The 22040-nt window shown below is 36.1% G+C and overlaps 1 protein-coding gene across 4 annotated transcripts in view; it reads right to left on the bottom strand.

Annotated features, from left to right (window-relative positions):
• Positions 1 to 16151: 16151 nt before the first annotated feature.
• Dop1R1 (Dopamine 1-like receptor 1) overlaps positions 16152 to 22040 on the bottom strand; it is a 422220-nt gene continuing 416331 nt past the window's right edge. For all 4 annotated transcript variants that reach the window (XM_073960852.1, XM_073960853.1, XM_073960851.1 and 1 more), the window contains one exon: positions 16152 to 19793. In XM_073960852.1, the coding sequence (XP_073816953.1) occupies positions 19253 to 19793 (541 nt within the window). In that variant the 3' untranslated portion in view covers positions 16152 to 19252. The remainder of the gene's footprint in view (positions 19794 to 22040) is intronic.

A 22040-nucleotide genomic window follows, 5' to 3' on the forward strand; every position in this document is an offset into this window, starting at 1 on the left:
ATGGGTGCAAGTGATCTGGCGTGTCATCTTTTTAGCATCTTCATCGATGAATTTTATATGAGCGTAGACCCCAAAAGATGCTATTAATTTTTGGATCCAAAGCATGTCATTTGCACCAATGCTTTGACATGTCATTTTCACCAATGTTTTGTCATGTCATTTTCATCAATGCTTTGGCATGTCATTTTCACCAACCCTTTGCAATGACATTATCTTTACGACGGGAGTTTTAACAACGTTTGCTGTGATTTCGAGTCTCCGAAAACATCATGCCTATTGTAAATAATTCATCTTATATATTTAGAAAATGTTTATAAATAAAAACACAAAATTCATCTCTATTGGATCGATGGAATGGGTTCAAATGCTGATGAAAAGATCGGATCTTTCACGACTTCCTTTGCATTGGTTCAAATGCTAATGAACAGATCGGATCTTTCACGACTTCGTTTGAACCATTGCAAAAGATGCCATGAAATCACGTCATCGCATGGAACTCCTTCCTTCAAATTTTGCTGGGGTGCTTAATGTCGCACTCGCTTGTTGGAGCACAGAAAAAAATCAACAGATTGCACGAGAATGGCCTTAACGTCGGTCTTAAAATTAACTTACTCAAGACTAAAGTGATAAGAATATCAACAAACAAATCCACTCCAGTAATTATAAATAATCACATTAAAGCAGAAGTGAAAGATTTTACCTATCTGGGCAGTGTTATAAGCGCAGATGGTGGTGCGGACTCTGATGTAACAAACAGAAGAAATAAGGCTCTTCATGCATTTGCCTCTCTCGGAAGAGTATGACAATCATCAAAAATATCAATACAAACTAAGATCCGTATATTCAATACGAGTGTCAAATCGGTTCTGCTCTACGGATGTGAAACATGGAGAGTAACAGGCACAATCACCAATAAACTACAGGTTTTTGTAAATAGATGTCTGAGATCAATTAAGTCTTTTGGCCAATGCGTATCACCAATCAAGACCTTATGCAGAGATGCAACATGCTTCCGATAGACATCGAAATTAGACGAATGAAATGGATAGGTCACATTCTCAGACAGGAGGATACGAACATTGGCAAAGTCTGCTTCCAATGGAACCCACAGGGATACAGAAACAGGGGACGACCAAAGATTACATGACGAACATCAGTGGAAAAAGAATTTAGAAGCAAAGGTCTCACATGGCAACAGCTCCAACACCTGGCACAAGACAGAAGAAGATTTAGAAGTTTTGTCGACAATTTGTAAATATATTGTTACTAGGGGAACCGGCGAAATTCGTCTCACAGTATGTTAGATACTGAAGTCGATGGCTTTGCTTCAAACCTATTATACTATAATTGCTATCTCGTTGTCGAGTTCAATTGCAAATGTTTCTTTGTTTTGAAATATTTAGGACGATCTTTGACGCAGATGTATATTAGAGAATTGTATTTTCGATAATTGTCAGTTTGTCGAAGAAAGAGGGTACTGAGAGGAAAGTTTTTCTATTTTCCTCGAATCCCTGTCCCATAAACTGACAATTGGGCAACTGTAAATCGGGACTAAGATATATTTATTAAACAAATAACACATTTCGTTTCATAATCGATGGTTTTCATCTTATCATTTGATAACACTGTGGACACAAATTTTGGGGCAGAGATAATTCCTTTTGGAGATGAAAGCCCTTGGTGAGTATATCAAGAACCCCGAAGGAGAGATCCGCCGTGAGTCGAACTTCCGCGTTATGGCGTGATGAAATTTTTTCTAGAGACCCTGTAAGCCATCAGGAGTTACCGTTATATCTTTGTTAACTGTTGCTTTAGCATATTTTTGAGGTGACATGTCTTCAGTCAAATCAAATGAGGATTATTTTCGTAGAACACTTCGAAATTCTAACTCGTTTCCTTCAATGTCCGTTTCGTCCTTTATTTTAAGAGCCGCTATAAAAGTACCACAAGATGACGTTTTTCAGCTTCGAAATGTTCTGCAAAAATGTCGCTCAGAAAATTTTAGTTACGGCTCTCATTGACAACTAATCGATTTTGTCGCGTTTTCATAGTAATTTTTTACATTGCCCCAGACTTTCACCTCCATTTTGTTGCACAGTGTAATTTACTATTGTGATGGACAATTGCAGTGCTTCATTACTAATGCGAATACATATGTGTAAATACATATGTAAAAAACATATCATGTAAGTAGTAAAAAGTAATGAACGTGATTTTTTTGTTTTTTTGGTTGGGGTTATTTTGGTTTATTAGAACTCATTTAAATTTGCGTTTTAATCAATTAACATATTTCGAACAAAGGGATCCGATTACTCCGATACTTGATAAAAGTAACCATCTTCGTCTGCTTTTCTTTCTGACTTCTCTGTTTAAAGTGATCTCCCGAATTCGCAAGTTCAGTACCTCCTATTTCTTTCTTTTTATACCCTCAGCCTTTGGGCTAAATGTGCCTCATCGAAATAATAGTTTTAGACGCCAAGAGTGTTTGGACGAAGTTCTTTCAGACAATTTGGAGTCGATTTAGCCCTGTCCGGCTGTCTGGCTGGTGTGCACGATAATTCTAGAACGGATCAACCGAACCAAATTTTGAACTTCGTAATACCTTGCCCAAACTTAGTTTAAGTTCGGAGTTGACCCATATCGGTCCACTCCTTCGGGTACCTCCCCCACAAAAGTTCGAAGTTTTTCTTTAAAATGGTGTGAACGATAACTACCGAAGGGCGCAATGGATTTGGCCCAAACATCGTATTACTTCTTCCGGATATAGATCGGGTTTGAATATGGACCAAGTCTATACTTCCTGAGATAATGGCCTAAAAACTCCAAGAAACCCTGGCGGCACCATCTAAATTGCCAAATCCTGAAGATAAATCTCGCAGTGAGTTTCTGATTTCATCCAGTCCAGTACTTGGGGTACCTGCCACACAAAATTTGGGAAAAGTTGACTTTGAGGACTCTTCTCGGATCTATTTGATTTTTTTTTGCAGAAAGTTGTTTTCACGATTCCTATTACAACGGTACAATTTTTTTCCGGACTAAGTCCAAACTTCCTCAGATAATGACCAAAAAGCTCATGACACCCTGCCGGAACATATGTATGTAAACTGCTAGCATGAAGGATAACTCTCAAATTTTTCAAAAATTGTTTCCAAACTTTGTTTAAACTCGCTGTTTAAACTTGTGTTTGCTTCTTTTTTGTTTTTGGTCAAAGGCTGAGGCTACAGCTGACTGATACTTTCTTAATTGTTTCTTTCCAATTTTGAATATCATACTTTTTCGATATACCTACATATTTATTGTATTTGACCATTTGCAATTGCGTTCCAGCTTTGCGGGAACTAAACAGATTGAATTCACACTCCTTTTCAGTGGGGATATAATTTTTTAGTAACATGACAGGACCTAGACAGCATCAATGGATATCTGGTACTGCTTAAATTTTATACGACATAAATCGAAAGTTGATCTTTCGAAGATGCTTTTACTTACGGTTTAAAAGTATACATATGTATGAATGTATATGCAACTAGCTCATCTCCAATGAAATTACCTCAGAGCTCTAGATTTTTCAAAAAACCACCAATTTTGTGGATTTTGTACTTTTTCCTCAAAACTGTAGAAACCATTTCCTGCGTTATTATCTTCATCCTATCAATCGGAATCTGACAGAAACCACTACTAATCTTTACAAACTTTAAACTAAACTCTCCCTTTTTATACCCTCAGCATTTATGCTAACGAGGGTGTATACACTTTCATACGGGCAAAATGTGTCTCATCTAAATAATGATTTTAGACCCCAAGTATGTTTGGACGAAATGTGTTTCAGACAATTTGGAGTCGATTGAGCAATGTCCGTCTGTCTGGCTGGCAGGAGCGCACGATAACTCTCGAACGGATCAACCGATTCGATCCAAAATTAGGCTTTCGTAATATTTTGTCCAAACTTAGTTTAAGTTCGAAGATGGGTTATATCGGTCCACTCCTTCTGGTACCTCCCCCACAAAGGTTCAAAAATGTTCGGAAATTTTGTACGTACGATAACTCTTGAAGGGAGTAACTGATTTGGTCCATACTTTGCAAATGGTGAAATGTCTACCAGACTTAGACGAGGTTGCAATACGGACTCAATCGGTCTACTCCTTCGGGTACCTCCCACACAAAATTTCGGATAAGTTCAGATTAGGACCTGCTCTCGAATCGCTTTGATTTTTGTTTCAGCAACTTGTATTCACTGCCCCCATACGACAATACAAGTTTCATCAGGGGCAAGTCCACACTTCCTGAGAAATTAGCCTGAAAGTTGCAAAAAACCCCTATGACACCGTGTGAGGTGGTTGGAGCGCAAGATAACTCTCGAACGGATCTGCCTATTCGGTCCAAAATTTGGCCTTAGTAATATTTTGTCCAAACATAAATTAAGTTCGAAGATAAGCCATATCGGTCCACTTCTTTAGGTACCTCCCCCACATAAGTTTAAAATTTTTCGGAAACATTTTCCGTACGGTAACTCTTGAAGGGAGTGGCCGAATTGGTCCATACGTTATACATCCTAATATATCTACCAGATATAGATCAGGTTCAAATATGGACTATATTTGTCCACTCCATCCGGTACCTCCCACACAAAATTTCGGATAAGTTCACTTTAAGACCTGCAATCGAATCATTTTGATTTTTGTTGTAGCAACTTGCATTCGCTGCCTCAATTACGATGGTAAAATTTTTTTCAGGGGCAAGTCAATACTTCTTGCGCAAACAGCCCGAAGGGTGTAAAACCCCCCTATGGTACAATATGTAGTGGCTGGAGATCCATTTTTTTAGTATCTCCTCCGCAAAACTTTTGATCTTTAATCCTAATCAACATTTTTGCGGTTCAAACGCCCAACATTTTTACATGGGTTTTTTGGGAAAAAATTGTTTCAATATACACAGGCTGAAGGTATATCTCTGTCGGCAAAGCCGACTGATACTTTTTTACTTCTTAAATGTCTATACAACTTTCAGAAATTGACAAAACAGGGTATGATAATGGATCCTGACAAATGTGTCAAAAAATATCAGAAATATTTTTGCAATTTTATCGAAGATTTTCGCGATTTTTTTAGGTTTTATCCTTTTCTGCCATGAGACCATGCCAGCTCAGCGGTTCAGCGGTTCTTGAGTTATAAGCGTAGTAACTAACATCCTTTTCATTTTATATATGTATATGTAGATTTAAATATTGTTGCTAGAAGCTCTAATTGGGGTGATTTGACTTATGTATAATTATTATGTGTGTAAGTAAATTAACTTTAACAAAATATGGAAGTACCCTTATAGCCTAGGCAGACGGCAGTCTTAATTTGCATTAACAGTCTTAATTCAAATTAGTTTGAACATTATCCACATTTTTAATTCACAAAATCAAACTAAATTTATATTGAATTTAGCAATTTCAATATGACAATGCCATTGGAAAGCAATTGTCTTTTGTCAAATGTCTATGTTTCGGAAATAAAAAGGAAAACAAATCAGCAATTTTCACGTTTCTTCCAAATAAGTATTGGTCTTTCGCTAATAGCATAGCAGCTAATCGTTTTTCGCGCCTTCTATCAAATCTATTTTTAATTTTTTTTCAAAAACATTTCATTACCCACCATACCAACTATAATGAAAATAATATCTTCTTCAAATGTTTCTTTACAGTTTTGCGACAGTTTTATAATATTAAAAAGACTCAAAAATATCGCGAAAAAAGTCAATGGTAAAAGGTATATTTGTTTCGCATATTTTGGCGATCTTTTGTAAAACTTAATGAAATGGACTGCTGGGTACGAACAAACAACACAAACAGCTGTTTCATAAATGCAGAAATGATCGTCTGTCAGAGTGAAAAATTAATTCAAATTAAGGAATTTTTAATGCAAATTAACTCTGCCGTCTGTCTAGGGCAGCGATGCTCGCCCTCATACTTAAAAGTGTAAACCAGGGACGAGCTTCTTTGCTTAGATCGTATAGTGAGGGCGCCCACTGAGTTGTTTTTGCATTTGCTTCTCTCTCTCACGTACAGTGTAAATGAATGTAAACAAACAAAAGCATAATGTGGTTGTTGCTTTTTTCACTCATACGTTCATACACGTCTTCGCTTTGGTTGTATTTCTGTGGTCATCGCTGGTGTAAACAAACCACACGTATTCTCTCTTTATTTTTGAGATGCCATTGTTTAGCAATGGAAAGCAGGGGTGCCAAGTTGGTGGTTTTCCCGCTACTTGTGGTGATTTTTGACGTACAAAAACCACTGTTTTAGCAGGAATGTCAACTGTTTTAAGGTAAAAATCGCTACAGACCTATGGTGCGTATGTGGCTGTAGCGATTTTTACCTCGGAACAATTGGCATCCCTGATGGAAAGAGTATATTACCACTACTAATACACACACTTTTCTGAGCACAAATGGTCTAGGGCATTACTTAAAATACAAACACAAGTTGCTTGTTCCCTTACTTCCCTTTATTTCTCTCATATATGTTGTTTTTATTTTGCAGTGTAGAGAGAGAGAGAGAGATAGTCTTTAATAATGACAGTTTGATTGTTTCGTTTTCCCCACTACCACCGTGTCTATTCCAACCAAGGATGGAAGGTTAAAAATTTCAAAAAGTACTAAAATGGTAATTTTTTCATTGAAAAGTTACTCTTATTCTTTTTTAAGAAAAACATTAAAATTTGTTTTTCAGAAAAAAAATCAACAACGGCTTATATCTCCGAAGTCTGAAAAATGTTAAAAAACGTATATATTTTTAAACCAGGGGCCTAATTACGTGATTCGATTGAGTATTTGCTCGTGAAAAAGATTTCGACACGATAAAAAAGCGGCATGACGAGATTCGATCGAAATCATTGATCGAATGTTTCGAGAGTTCGACTACCGGAACTATGAAAACCTATGTATACTATAGGGAATATTATGAAGGTACATCTACCTTCATAAAAGGTGTTTTTTTTGAAAGCAAGAACCAAAAAAACAAAATTATGAATGAAAAATGTAAATATTTGTGGAATTTTTTGAACAATACATTGAATAATAATTTCGGTATGAAGTTGTGCTAAGAAAATAAGAAAATTATTAATTCTTGCAAAATCTTTTTGACATTGTTGTAACGGATTGCTAATACATCTACCTTAATAATCCTCTCTCAAAATAAATGAGAGAGAGTTTGGTGGGTGTTTTGCATTAGCCTCTCTGAGAGAATATTTCCTTTGGTAAACAACGGGGGATGAAATGTTTAAAATGTACTTCACTTCAAAAATAAAGGCTATTAATATTAAATATTTTTTTCTGTTTTGCAAAAATGCTTATTTTTCAACTTATTTTTTAACGACTGCAAAACTAGTTTTTGTTTAATGATTGCTTGCATTTTGATTCTAAATTTATCACAATTTCTAAAAACGACTGCAAAGGACTTTTCCCAATTTCTCTTGTTATATTGTCTAAAAAATGCTGCCAATTATTTACTAACATCGTTTTTCTTCTATAAAACGACAACAAACAACAATTTTTACATTTTAAACAAAAAGACAATAAGAAATCTTTCATTATATTTGTTTACGATAGGCAATTTGGCCTCGATAAATTACTCGCAAATTTATGCTCAATTACTCGATAATTTTACTCGATAACGAATGTTGTCATCCCAACTTTGAGTACTCAGGTCGAAACAACTCGATATCGAATCACACAATTAGGCCCCAGTATTTTTTTTAAAATATTTTCTCATTGTATGCCGAGGTGGAAAAAGGAAAGCCGATGATTCTAACCCACACAACCACCACTATGTGACATACATGTTTCGCCGTTGGTAGAGCGGCACATCAGACATATCGGCTGTAGAGTGGCTTCCCTTTCATCGAGCTTTTCTTCCTTCAAATGCAATTTTTGTTTTTACAACAACAATGGGTATTTGCGCATTCCGTTGTGCTTTCATGACATACGCTTAGCACTGTATTTTAAAGTAATGAGTTTGGCTCTGAACGCTAACACGCCGTGATAACACCTGTTGTCTTGTGTTTTCAATGATGTGGGTTCAAACCCCAGCCTGGCTTAGCTGATTTTATTTATTTGAAAATTTTGCTTATTAGAGCGTAGATCATTTTTAACGTTTTTTATTGTTGGACTGCAGAATTTTACATCTTTGTGTTTATTTCAGCTTAAGTCCATAATTTGTTGTAATTCAATTGTTTGAATAACAACAAAATATTTTAAAGTGGATATGAAATTGATTAGTTGCGGGCGAAGGGTAGGGAATACTATAGTTTCAGTTGTCACCAAACAACTTCATCAGTTCCCTTTTTCGCCGACTCTGTATCGATAAACAGGTCAATAAAGCCATCTAGCAAATTAAACAAAATGAGAAATTTGCTGTATGGCCCTAAAGCTGTTTACCCTACAATTTGAGTCGAACTAAAGAATTTTATATCCACCACTATTTTTATGTCGTCTTTGCTTCGCAAAGAATACGAACATAGGAGTGTTGCTTCAATAAGCGGGGGTAAAACAAAAAAACATTCCTATGTTCGTATTCTTTGCGAAGCAAAGACGACATAAAAATAGTGGTGGATATAAAATTCTTTAGTTCGACTCAAATTGTAGGGTAAACAGCTTTAGGGCCATACAGCAAATTTCTCATTTTGTTTAATTTGCTAGATGGCTTTATTGACCTGTTTATCGATACAGAGTCGGCGAAAAAGGGAACTGATGAAGTTGTTTGGTGACAACTGAAACTATAGTATTCCCTACCCTTCGCCCGCAACTAATCAATTTCATATCCACTTTAAAATATTTTGTTGTTATTCAAACAATTGAATTACAACAAATTATGGGCTTAAGCTGAAATAAACACAAAGATGTGATCATTTTTAATATTAATTTCAATTAATTTCTCGTTAGAATCGAGCTTAATGACCATTTCTTTTTGAATGTGAAAAAACCCAATATTTTTTGCATTAGGGACACCATTCGTAATATGGATGGATCTGAATATTGACAACAATTTTTGAACACTATTTGTAATCGTTGTTGGCGTTTTTTATTGTTGGACTGCAGAATTTTACATCTTTGTGTTTATTTCAGCTTTAGTCCATATTTTGTTGTATTCAAGTATTTGAATCACAACAAAATGTTTTACAGTGGATATGAAATTGATTAGTTGCGGGCGGAGGGTCGGGAATACTATAGTTTCAGTTGTCACCAAACAACTTCATCAGTTCCCTTTTCCGCCGACTCTGTATCGATAAACAGGTCAATAAGCCCATCCAGCAAATTAAACAAAATGAGAAATTTGCTATATGGCCCTAAAACTGATTACCCTACAATTTGAGTCGAACTAAAGAATTTTATATCCACCACTGTTTTTATGTCGTCTTTGCATTGCAAAGAATACGAACATAGTGTGTTGCTTCAATAAGCGGGGGTAAAACAACGAGAAAGTTGTTGTTTTTGCATTACGCATTGATCAACAAGGCCGTGCTGATGCCTATTATTGTTGTTGGCGTTTTTTATTGTTGGACTGCAGAATTTTACATCTTTGTGTTTATTTCAGCTTTAGTCCATATTTTGTTGTATTCAAGTATTTGAATAACAACAAAATGTTTTACAGTGGATATGAAATTGATTAGTTGCGGGCGGAGGGTCGGGAATACTATAGTTTCAGTTGTCACCAAACAACTTCATCAGTTCCCTTTTCCGCCGACTCTGTATCGACTCAAATTGTAGGGTAATCAGTTTTAGGGCCATATAGCAAATTTCTCATTTTGTTTAATTTGCTGGATGGGCTTATTGACCTGTTTATCGATACAGAGTCGGCGGAAAAGGGAACTGATGAAGTTGTTTGGTGACAACTGAAACTATAGTATTCCCGACCCTCCGCCCGCAACTAATCAATTTCATATCCACTGTAAAACATTTTGTTGTTATTCAAATACTTGAATACAACAAAATATGGACTAAAGCTGAAATAAACACAAAGATGTAAAATTCTGCAGTCCAACAATAAAAAACGCCAACAACAATAATAGGCATCAGCACGGCCTTGTTGATCAATGCGTAATGCAAAAACAACAACTTTCTCGTTGTTTTACCCCCGCTTATTGAAGCAACACACTATGTTCGTATTCTTTGCAATGCAAAGACGACATAAAAACAGTGGTGGATATAAAATTCTTTAGTTCGACTCAAATTGTAGGGTAATCAGTTTTAGGGCCATATAGCAAATTTCTCATTTTGTTTAATTTGCTGGATGGGCTTATTGACCTGTTTATCGATACAGAGTCGGCGGAAAAGGGAACTGATGAAGTTGTTTGGTGACAACTGAAACTATAGTATTCCCGACCCTCCGCCCGCAACTAATCAATTTCATATCCACTGTAAAACATTTTGTTGTTATTCAAATACTTGAATACAACAAAATATGGACTAAAGCTGAAATAAACACAAAGATGTACTATTTGTAATCTGTATGAATTATTTTTTTTCTGTGTATAAAGAATATTTAGTTGGAAGTGAGAAAGTTTATTTTATTTTTATAACTTACCGCGATTTTTATCAATTTCTTTGAATTAATACACATTTTTATATGTTCTTTTTAAATCTATTTCTTTATTATTTCTTTTATATTTTCTTTTTATATTTTACAACAATTTATTTTAGATTTCTTCTTTTTTGTTCGCACATGAGTTGTTACTTACAGTATCACGTGATATTTTATGTTCTTAATTTTACTTTACTTTTGAGTATTTCACAGAAAAATAGTATTTGTGTTTCTTTTTAATTCTAGTACCATATTTATATAAGATATTTGGTATAAAATTAGGTTTTAAAAAATTAAAATAAAATCTTAAGATTATGAATTCAAAAAATAGTACAAAACTAAACAAGTCATGATATAAGAATATTCCCGGACATAAAATGTATGTACAACTAAATTTAAATACAATTATATTATTGTCAAAGTGACAATAATATCGAAAAGTTAATACAACAGTTTTAACATTTCCATATTTGTTTGAAAACGAATAGATATTTCTCACATCCAACTAATTGTTGTTGATTAGAATATATTTGTGTCAAACATTAATTGGGAATATCACTTCATTTAAAGAAGTTGTGAAATTATTTACACATGTCACATGAGCGACATGTGAAAAAATAATATCAAATATGTAATTTTTTTCCAAATTGTTGCATGGGGCAGTGTTTTAAAAATATATATTTTTTTTGCTGTTGATATCTAGTAGTAATATCAACTATTAAAGATGTAACAAAACAAACCGTAAAAACGCCACCGATTGTAGAGAAAGTTTAAAAGGCTGAACGTTCCTCGGGATTTAAACCCACATTACGCAAAGAATTTTTTATTTAGCCTGTAACTCGAGCCAAAATATTTTGAGTGGCCATTCTAAGAATTGAAAATAGTCCTCTGGTCAACAACGCATAGCCTGGGACAATTCGAAAAACTAAATTTTTCCACATCAGTCATATCTGCGCCCATCCCCAAAATAAACAAAGTTGAAAAGTCTAAATATATGTATCCTTCACGGGCGCCTAGAACAAACATGTCATCGGCGCCCACACCATCTAGACAGAGAGAGTTGGAAAAATTAAGTCCGAAATTTTACCAAAAGAGCGAAACATCATACTGATGGTTTTGGAACAAAAAACAAAAAAAAAACAAAAAATCCATCCTTTTGTGGAGACGAGAAAGGTAATCCCGTAACAGTCATAGATAGAGTAGACAGGTTATGGGAAGTGTAATTTTCCAACCTGTTGGTATCCAACTATGTTGACGAAGATACCAAGTAGTCGGCTTTGGCAACAGAGATATACTCTCAAATGAATTTTTTCCTTAAGTTCAGATAAAATCCCAGTGTTGTATCTTTGCACATCTCGATAACTTAAATTTTCCCTGTTTTTCCATCCAATTCCTTCGTCAAGTTTGTCCTTATATTTTTTTCCGATCCCCATTTGGTTTTGTGTTTTTTAGAGATCTCAAGAAAAATATAGCTATTCCCTCATGTCAAAAAGTACTGCCTAATTCCAATGGGGTTTTCTACGATCGGTTAGTTCTATTCTTTTCTTTTGAGATACATATATAGAAAATATACATATATGCGACTTTAGGGTATAATAATTTATTATAGGGAGTTCTTTATACCCTCAGCAATTATGCTAACGAGGGTATATACACTTTCATACGGGCAAAATGTGCCTCATCGAAATAATGGTTTTTAGTATGTTTGGGCGAAATCCGTTTCAGAAAATTTGGGTTATATCGGTCCACTCTTTCCGGTAACTCCCCCGCAAAAGTTCGACAATGTTCGGAAAATTGTTGCGCACGATAACTCTTGAAGGGAGTAACCGATTTGGTCCATACTTTGCACATCGTGAAATTTCTACTAGGCTTAGACGAGGCTTCAATATGGGCTCAATCGGTTCACTTCTTCGGGTACCTCCCACACAAAATTTCGGATAAGTTCACTTTAAGACCTGCTCTCGAATCACTTTGATTTTTGTTGAAGCAACTTGCATTCGCTGCCTGAGTTACGACGGAAAATTTTTTAAGGGGCAAGTCCTTACTCCTTGAGCCAACAGCCTGAAAGGTGCAAAAACCCCTATGACACCACGTGTAGTGGCTGGAGAGCACGATAACTTTCGAACTGATCAACCGGTTTGGTCCAAAATTTGGCCTTCACCATATTTTGTCCAAACTTAGTTTCATTTCGAAGATGGGCAATACCGGTCCACAACTTCCGGTACTTCCCCCAGTTATTTAAAAATGTCACTAAAATGGTATGCACGATATATCTTGAACGGGGCAATCAAATTGGCTAAACTTTGGATCACCTAATATTTTGTCCCAATTTAGTTTAACTTCTAAAATGGTCCATATCAGTCCACTCCTTAGGGTACCACCCCCAAAAAAGTTCAACATTTGTGTCTATATTCAGTTGAGTGTCTGTTCTGAGATCCTTTCGAAATGTATACCGATGCTATTCGTTGTGGTCCTGTTTACGGAGATATTACGTTTTTCGTGGACAAGTCCATGCTTCCTGGCATACTGGTCAAAAATGTATACGATGACCCACTGAAATGACTAGTGAGCGCGATATCTATCGAAAAGATATGACTCTCAAAATAAGATCCACTTCCATAATGGACTACGTCGGTCCATTCCTTTAAGAACCTCCTCCGCAACACTTTTGAACGTTAATCCTAATCTACATTTTTGTCGGCAAGTTCAAATGTCGAAAAGGGCCACAAAATTCTGAAAAGACCCTAAATACATTCGATCTGAACCTAGATGAAAGTTTCAATTCACATAGGCTGAGGGTATATCTCTGTCGGCAGAGCCGGCTGACACTTGTTTACTTGTTGTATTGCATTCTCGTAATTATGCAACCAATCTATTTAAATTACATTTTGCCTTATTCACAAGTTGTAAGTCATTTAGTGATGTTCATAGAAATCGATAAATATTCCCCATAATGAGTTGAGTTCATTTGAATTTTGAAGTTCTATCGCGAGTCATAAGAAGCTAATGTCCCATGGACAAGGGAAAAATCAATCAATGTATGTACATTAGAGTGACCCAAAAACCAAAAATTTTTTTGATTGGATTTTCTGCCCCCTTACGAAGAAGAGGAGGAAACTGTTGAGCACGTCCTCTCTTCCTGCCTTGCACAAATGCAACGACGACTTAAAGCTTTAGGACGGCCGTTCCTTCAAGATATCACGGAGATAGCTGAAGTATGTATGGGAGATCTTCTGCGATTTCTCAATTGGTCAGACTGGATTTAATTGCCAATTGAAATAGCAATCCTTCATACTAATTGAGCCTATAAAGTAAGCCATTTGACCCAAAAAATTTATATATGAAATTTTATGACGATCGCTTTCACCTAAATTACTCTGGAGGAATAACGAGTATAAGACGTAAATTTTGCAGCCAGGGATGCTGCTTCCCGTCTTAAAATGGTCGTAATCTATAATATCGTCTTAATATGAATTTGTTTGCCTTATATGTCAGGTTATTATCTAGTAAAAGTCCATTATTTATGATTTAAACTTAAAAAATTCTATGTTTTTGTATAAAAATTTTATAATTCGGACACCACAGAAACATGAGATGTCCGGATTATCGAGGTAATACTGGGTGCCACGGTGGTGCAATGGTATGCACACCCGCCTTGCACAATGAAGGTCATGGGTTCGATTCCACGGCCAGGCGACATCAAAATTTTCAACGGTGGCAAAATACCCCTCAGTACCGTTTCTAGAACCTTTTTGCGCTCTGGAAATTTGTTTATTCCTTAATTTTCGGCCGGTTCGGTGTCTGTGGACCGGAATAGGAGAAACAAGTATAAAAATCGAATATTTTCAAAAGTTTTTGGCTATTTTCACATTTAAGAAACGGTCGAAGACATTTCCAGAAAGTTGTTTGTTGATATCTTTGTAACATTATTGCGGTCTTTGTTTTCTTGAATTTTGAACGGTTTAGTATCTATGGAGCAGGAACCGAGAAAAGAGGATAAAATTTGCTATGTTGACCATTAAGAACCATTTCTACAAAGTTCGTATGTTCTAGAAAGTTGTTTACTAAGATCTAAGGTACATTATTCTAGTTGGTTGTGTCTTCAATTTTGATTGGATTGATATCTGTAGACTAAAATCCGAGAAAAAATTAAAAGGGAAATTTGACCTTGACGATTATGATTATGGATTATATGTGTTCACAATTATTTAAGACGAGATCTACAACTATTCTTCTACGAGTAAACGTAAATTCTTAGCGGTTTAGAAGATATGTATGTGCCTTACAAAATGATCCCTTTTGACATCAAGGCCTCAAGTCTTTGTGGGCCATAACCGAGAGAGTTGATGCGATAATGAAAAGCGCCGGCACACGTATCTTCTTATTTTTGGACTTCTATCACACTGCGGTGTCAGAAAATGGTTAGTAAACCATGACTCAAAAAATTACACACAGTGATATCGAAGGAAAAAATTTTTCTCTGACGCCCTCTTTTTATACCCTACACCACCTTGTGGTAAGGGGTATTATGTCTTTGTGCATTAGTTTGTAACATGCAAAAGGAAACGAAATAGACACATAGTTCCTTTTAGGGATATACATAGAATCACTTTCTGTCCGTCTGTCTGTCCGTTTGTCCGTCTGTCCATGTACAAAGTACAGGTCGCATTTATTGTCCCATTCGCATGAAAATTGGGGAAGATAGTTTTTTTTTGCCAAAGGACGAACGCTATTTATTTTGGTAAAAATCGGTTCAGATTTGGATATAGCATCCATATATCTAAATTCATAAAATATACATAACAACGGCAAACATTGAGATTTTGCTGCAAATTTTATAAAAATCCCTTCAGTAGTATTGGAGTAATGATTAGGGTCTTTAGGCCCTAAAAAGTATCTAGACTGTAGATTAATCCGTAAATTTTTAAACCGATACATGCATAATTTTTGCATATATAACGTTTTTTTTTTTTTTAAATATCACATAGGGGAGTTACCCGCCTCCTCAGGAATTCAATAAATATGTAGCCTGTTTTCGGCGGCCATCCCTGTACATTCCCTGACAATTTCAGTTGTTTTTGCAGAAAAGATTAAATTGAAAATTGGAAAAAGTGGGTGTGGTAAACTTTTCTTTCCATAAAAACCTAAGTTCGGTTAGTGGGTGTGGTAAACTTTTCTTTCCATAAAAACCTAAGTTCGGTTATGACAGCATTTGATTTGTATTCATAAAGATAAGGCGTTTTTTTAAATATGTCCCCTTCAAAATTCAAGAAAATATGCATACTATTTGCACCGGGGGTCATCCCAGTACATTCCCTGAAATTTTGAGGAAAATCGGTTTTTAAAAAGTTGGTGTGGTCAAGTCTTTGGGTCCTAAAAAAATGGGTAAGGTCGGAGACACAACCACAATTGTCTCGCAAATTAACTTCCAAATAGATACATTCGTAATTATTGTAAATATAACATTTTTAAAAATTGGGTATAGGGGAAGTTCCCCGGCCCTTCCGAAATTCAAATGAATTTGAAGGCTATTTTAACCGGGGGCCATCCCTGTACATTCCCTGACAATTTCAGAAAAATCGGTTCAGTAGAAAAGATACAAAATTAAAAATGGAAAAAGTGAACGTAAAAGTGTTTGCGGTAAATTTTTCTTTGCATAAAAACCTAAGTCGGGTTATGGCGAACATTTCACAGAAAGAATTATCCAAATTGGTCCAGCCGTTCTCACTTGATGCCATTACCAACGAACGACATTTGATTTGTATACCCTCAGCCTTTAGGCTAAAGAGGGTATTTACACTTTGATACGACCAAAATTGTGCCTCATCGAAATAATGGTTTTAGACCCCAAGTATGTTTGTACGATATCCGTTTCAGACAATTTTGAGTAGATCTAGCAATGTCCGTCCGTCTGTCTGTCTGTCTGGCAGGCTGGTGAGCACGATAACTCTCGAACGGATCAATCGATTCGGTTCAAATGTTGGGTATCGAAATATTTTGTCCAGATTCGATTTAAATTCGAAGATGGGCCATATAGGTCCACTCCTTCAGGTACCTCCCCCACAAATGTTCAAAAATTGTCGCAAAACTTGTGCGCACGATAACTCTTGTAGGGAATAACCGATTTGGTCCATACTTTGCACATCGTGTAATTTCTACCAAACTTAGATGACGTTCCAATATGGACTCAATCGGTATACTCCTTCGGGTACCTCCCACACAAAATTTCGGAAAAGTTCAGTTTAGGACCTGGTCTCGAATCGCTTTGATTTTTGTTTACGCAAATTGTATTCGCTGTCCTCTATACGACGCTGTAAGTTTCATTAGGGGTAAGTCCATATTTCCTGAGAAAATAGCCTGAAAGTTACAAAAAACCCTATGACACCGTGTGTAGTGGTTGGAGCGCAAGATAACTCTCTCTCTTGATGGGAGAGGCTGATTTGGTCCATACTTTACACATTCTCATAATATCTACCAGATATAGATCAGGTTCGAATAAGAACTATATTTGTCCACTCCATCCCGTACATCCCATACAAAATTTTGGATAAGTTCACTTTAAGACCTGCTATTGAATCACTTTGATTTTTGTTGGAGCAACTTACATTCGCGGCCTCAATTACGATGGTAAAAGTTGTTTCAGGGGCAAGTCCATACTTCTTGAGAAAACAGCCCGAAGGGTGTAAAAACCCCCTATGGCACCCCCATGGTCTATGTCGGTCCATTCCTTTAAGTACCTTTTCCGCAAAATTTTTGAACTTTAATCCTAATCAACATTTTTGTCGGTTCATACAATCAAAATTTTGAAACCCCCTAAATACATAAGTTTTTTGTGAAAAAAGTGTTTCAATTTGCACAGGCTGAGGGTATATGCGAATTTTATAACCACCCATTTTGCCTTTCTACAACAAACTAAAAAGGGACCAACCACATGTTGTATATATCTAACCGCAAGAGCTTAGATATATACAATAGGTGGTTGCTGTGCGAAGGGAAATTTGTTTCCGACATATGGACCCGAATTCGTACAGAAATCGGAAGAAAAACATTGGTATATTTATTTCCGACATTCTCTCCGAAATCTGAACGGTTTTGCTTACGAAATTGTTCAGATGTGTCGGACATCCGACATTTGTTTTGCTGGTAAGTCACGCTGTTCGGACTCGGCGATAAACAGTAGGTCACATATGATTGAGCCAATGTGAATCGGGGTGCACTCATTGACATGAGAGAAGTCTCCCTTGTCCCATCTGGGATGTTTGTGGAACAATTATTATACATATTATTATTATACTGTATTTCGATGAGGTACATTTTCATCGTTTAAAAGTTAGGGTTTGTGTAATCATTTTCAGGACACACTGCCCATTTTGAGTTTAGGTATTTAGCCGTAGAATTCCATATGGTGGATCCTGTCCAAATATTGCCCTTTAGTTTGTTAGTTCTTTCATATGTTCACTTCTTTACAAGTGATTTGAAAATTAGTTGTAGAAGTAAGATAGCTAAAATCAAGAAGTTTCAATTTATGATAAGTCTCTGAATTCAACCATCTTCATTAGGTCTGACTATGGAGGATGAATACATCGTTTTGTTTTGAAACTCGAGTGTGTTCGATCCTAGACACAATGTAAATTGTATATCCGTTTCGATATGAAAATTCTTGAATTATTGTAAATAAAATACTAACATGAGTCTCTTAGAACGAAAATAAATAATCGTATAAAATTTGCAACACTAGCATAATACACCCAAGAGGTTAATACAAATAAACTAATTATCTTACATTGCTTTTTATATACAGTTACAATATTGGTAGATCTAATAATGATTTTCATATTTTTTGTCCTTGTTTTTTCTTTTAAGACATTTACAATTTGATACTTAGATTAAAGCTAACATTAATTGAGTGAGTATTGCTAATATTTTTGGTTGTCTCTTTGGTTTGGTTTGAGATTCAGTTAATAGGAACTTAAGAAATGGGGGGAGAGTTGGGAGAAAAAAAATTGTTTTTATAAGAATAGGATAATTGGGTTGAAGGATATGATAAGTGCAAAGTTCGTTACAGTTTCCATTTTTTTGTTTTTAGCTTTCTTAGAATATTTCCTAATTGTTTGTTTCATTTTGCCGATGATAAATAATTTTTAAATTAATTAGCTACTTAAATATAGTATATGTTTGTTTGTATGTATGTCAATACATAATGTAAAGAAATGATTTGTTTAACGCTCACCCTGTAATCCAGTTACATAACATGGTTGTTGCCATTTTTAGTATTGAAGATACCATGAAAACGATTTTTCTTGATAATATTGATGATGTTAATTAATGATGAATGATATGGATGACGAATATGTTTGCTATTGCTCTCTTTTTCCTTGGAATAATATCCTGTGTTTGCAGTAGTTGGCTGCTTTTGTAGTTTATGTGTGTGTGTGCCGTCGTTTCTTTGTTGTTGCCCGCTTATAGGGATAGTTTTGTTTAAACCAATACTGTTTCCATTTGCTTATTATCACCATATTTATTACAGCTATCCAGTGACTCTACGACAATTGTTGTCGACGCCACTGTCACCGAATCTCAGGGTCCATATGGTGTTATGGTCAACGATGCAGCATCCGAGGCTCTCGACACACAACATGCCAATTTCGAGGAATACTCATGACTAGCATCGCTACTGTTGCGTTTTGGTCATATTGCAGACACCTGTTCCAATTCCGCTGACGATCGTCCCGAATGCATGGCCACAACATGTTTAGACGCATAATCTGTTACAAAACGATCACTGTTACGTGGATGTATGTTACCAATATCCTGATTGCAACACCAAGGATTTCGTGTAGTCAAAATCCTCTTGAATGCATCGCGGAATTCCTTATTGAATATGGAATAGATGATGGGATTAAAGGCGGAATTCGAATAACCCAGCCATGAGAGTATTTTAAATGTTTGACCACCTATACAGGTTTTGCAGAAAGCCGCCACAATATTCACACAAAAGAACGGCACCCAACAAATAAGGAACACACCCATAATAACACCCACCGTAACCGCAGCCTTGTGGTCCGACACATGATACGGTGAGCTGTGATTTAGATTGCGAACTTTGAATTTTTTCTTCTCTGGTGGTTTAGTTCGTCGTATACTTTTGTAACGTTGCTTTTCGGCCACTTCACCTGGCCGGGTAACAGCTTTAATGGATTTTACGTGCTTCTGGGCATAGCAGTAGAGTCTGTAAAGAGAAACAAAAACAGCGATAGAGTATTAAGCTCCAACAAAAACAAAAAGTCAAATTGTGTATTAAACAGTTATTGAACGCACAATAACAAAGAAAAACTTTGCAAACGAATGTCGATTGCAAGGGAATACGCAACATTTTAATGTAACCAATATTTGTGGCAGATTCTGAGGCAAAAAACTAACTTTCAATGCCATCAGGTTTTTTCATAGGAACTAACGGAACAAAGTAGCAAATTGCTTTGGTTTCCGTTGTTTTCAATACAATGTCCAGCCTTTGATTCTGCCACCACATTTAAGATAAGGACAAATATTGAGCGAGAAAACATTTTTGTTTACACTTGCTTGCAAAAATGAAAACTTATTGTACTGAAAGCACAAATAAAATAAAAACATGAGTACTTCACCCGGCCCGACCGAACTTATACCCTCCACCACGAGTTGTATTGAAGTAAAACTGAAGACTAAAAACCAAATTTCAGCCATTTCGGTGAAATATTGATGCCAAAACTTTCAAAGTACCAAATATTGGGATGTACCGTTCTATGGGGTAAATATGAATGCGTGGACTATACCGACAAATTTAGAGGGGAAAGTTGCATACTCCTAATGAAGACTAAATTCCAATTTCAGCCATTTCGGTGAAATATTGAGACCACAAACTTCAAAATACCGAAAATCGGGAGGTACACTTCTGTGGGGGCAATATGAACGCGTGGACATGTACCTACAAATTCAGGTGACAACAAAGAATAAATACCAAATTTCAGCCATTTCAGTGGAATATTGAGGCCAAAACTTCAAAATACCGAAAACTGGGATGCGCCGTTCTATGTAACTATATAAAGGCGTGGGCCTATATCGACAAATTTCATATGGTGGAATATTGAGGCCACAACCTTTAAAATACCGCAAATCGGGATGTACCGTTTTATGAGAGCCATATGGAGGCGTGGTCCTATACCAACAAATTTAATGTGGAAATTTTTATATCCCAAATAAAGACTAAATACCAAGTTTCAGCCATTTCGGAGGATTATTGAAGCCACAACCCTCAAAATACCGAAAATCGGGAGGTACCGTTCCATGGGGGCTATATAAAGGCGTGGACCTAAACCGACAAATTTCATATGGAAAGTTTTATACCCCAAATAAAGACTAAATACCAAATTTCAGCCATTTCGGAGGTATATTGAGACCCAAACCTTCATATCCCGCAACCTTTAAAATACCGCAAATCGGGAGGTACCGTTCTATGGGGGCTATATGAAGGCGTGGGCCTCTACCAACAAAATTCTGGGGAAACGTTTTATACCTACAACGAAGACAAAGTACTAAATTTCAGCCATTTCGGTTTGATAAAGAAGCTAAAATCTCCAAAATACATAAAATCGGGTGGTACCGTTCTATGGGGGCTATATCAAAACGTGGACCGATATAGCCCATTTGCAACATCAAACATCCTAGGAGTAATAAAAACTTCTATACCAAATTAAAAAGCTTTATCTTATAAATTGTGAGCTGTATCGTGATTTCAACAGACTGACGGACGGACAGACGGACATGGTTATGTCGACTTAGAGTTTTACCCTGATCTAGTATATATACACTTTATAGGGTATCCGATGAATATTTCGATGTGTTACAAACGGAATGACAAATTTAATTATACACTCCATATTATGGTGGAGGCTATAAAAAAATCTCCCCTCATACCAAAAAGTTCTGACTGATTTTATTTTTTAATCAGTGGTATGGAACTTTCATCCTATCGGCCAGTACGATCGGTCATTCTTGTCGGAATACGATATGTTGCGATTAATTAGAAGAGCTAGAATGGGATCTGCTTAAACTGTACAAAAGAGAAAGCTGTCTCCACCAATGGTAACTGAGACCACATAAACAGTTTTACCGTTGGTTAAGGTTGCTTCCAACTGAGAATGTTTGTTCATCAAATCCTGGACAAAGATGTACTCGATGTTTGGTGATTTAGTTGACGTATCTTCCATCGCGAAGAACGTGATTCAGCACGTGATGCTGAACTTAAATGTGGGTGACCCTTGTCGGCAATGATCATCACAATTCATCCACACAGTTTGACAAGAACTAAGACTAAGTCCTTCTGCGATTGAGGACCACGGTCTGATATTCAAAGCTCTCAAGGTGTTTGTCGTCAAAGTATGTCCTTACTCATCTTTCAAATTGATCACAGTCAATTTCAATTATTTTGAGGAGCATGGTC

Source organism: Musca autumnalis, unplaced genomic scaffold (assembly GCF_047663935.1).
Source record: "Musca autumnalis isolate F117 unplaced genomic scaffold, ASM4766393v1 scaffold_1, whole genome shotgun sequence".
NCBI classification, from domain to species: domain Eukaryota; kingdom Metazoa; phylum Arthropoda; class Insecta; order Diptera; family Muscidae; genus Musca; species Musca autumnalis.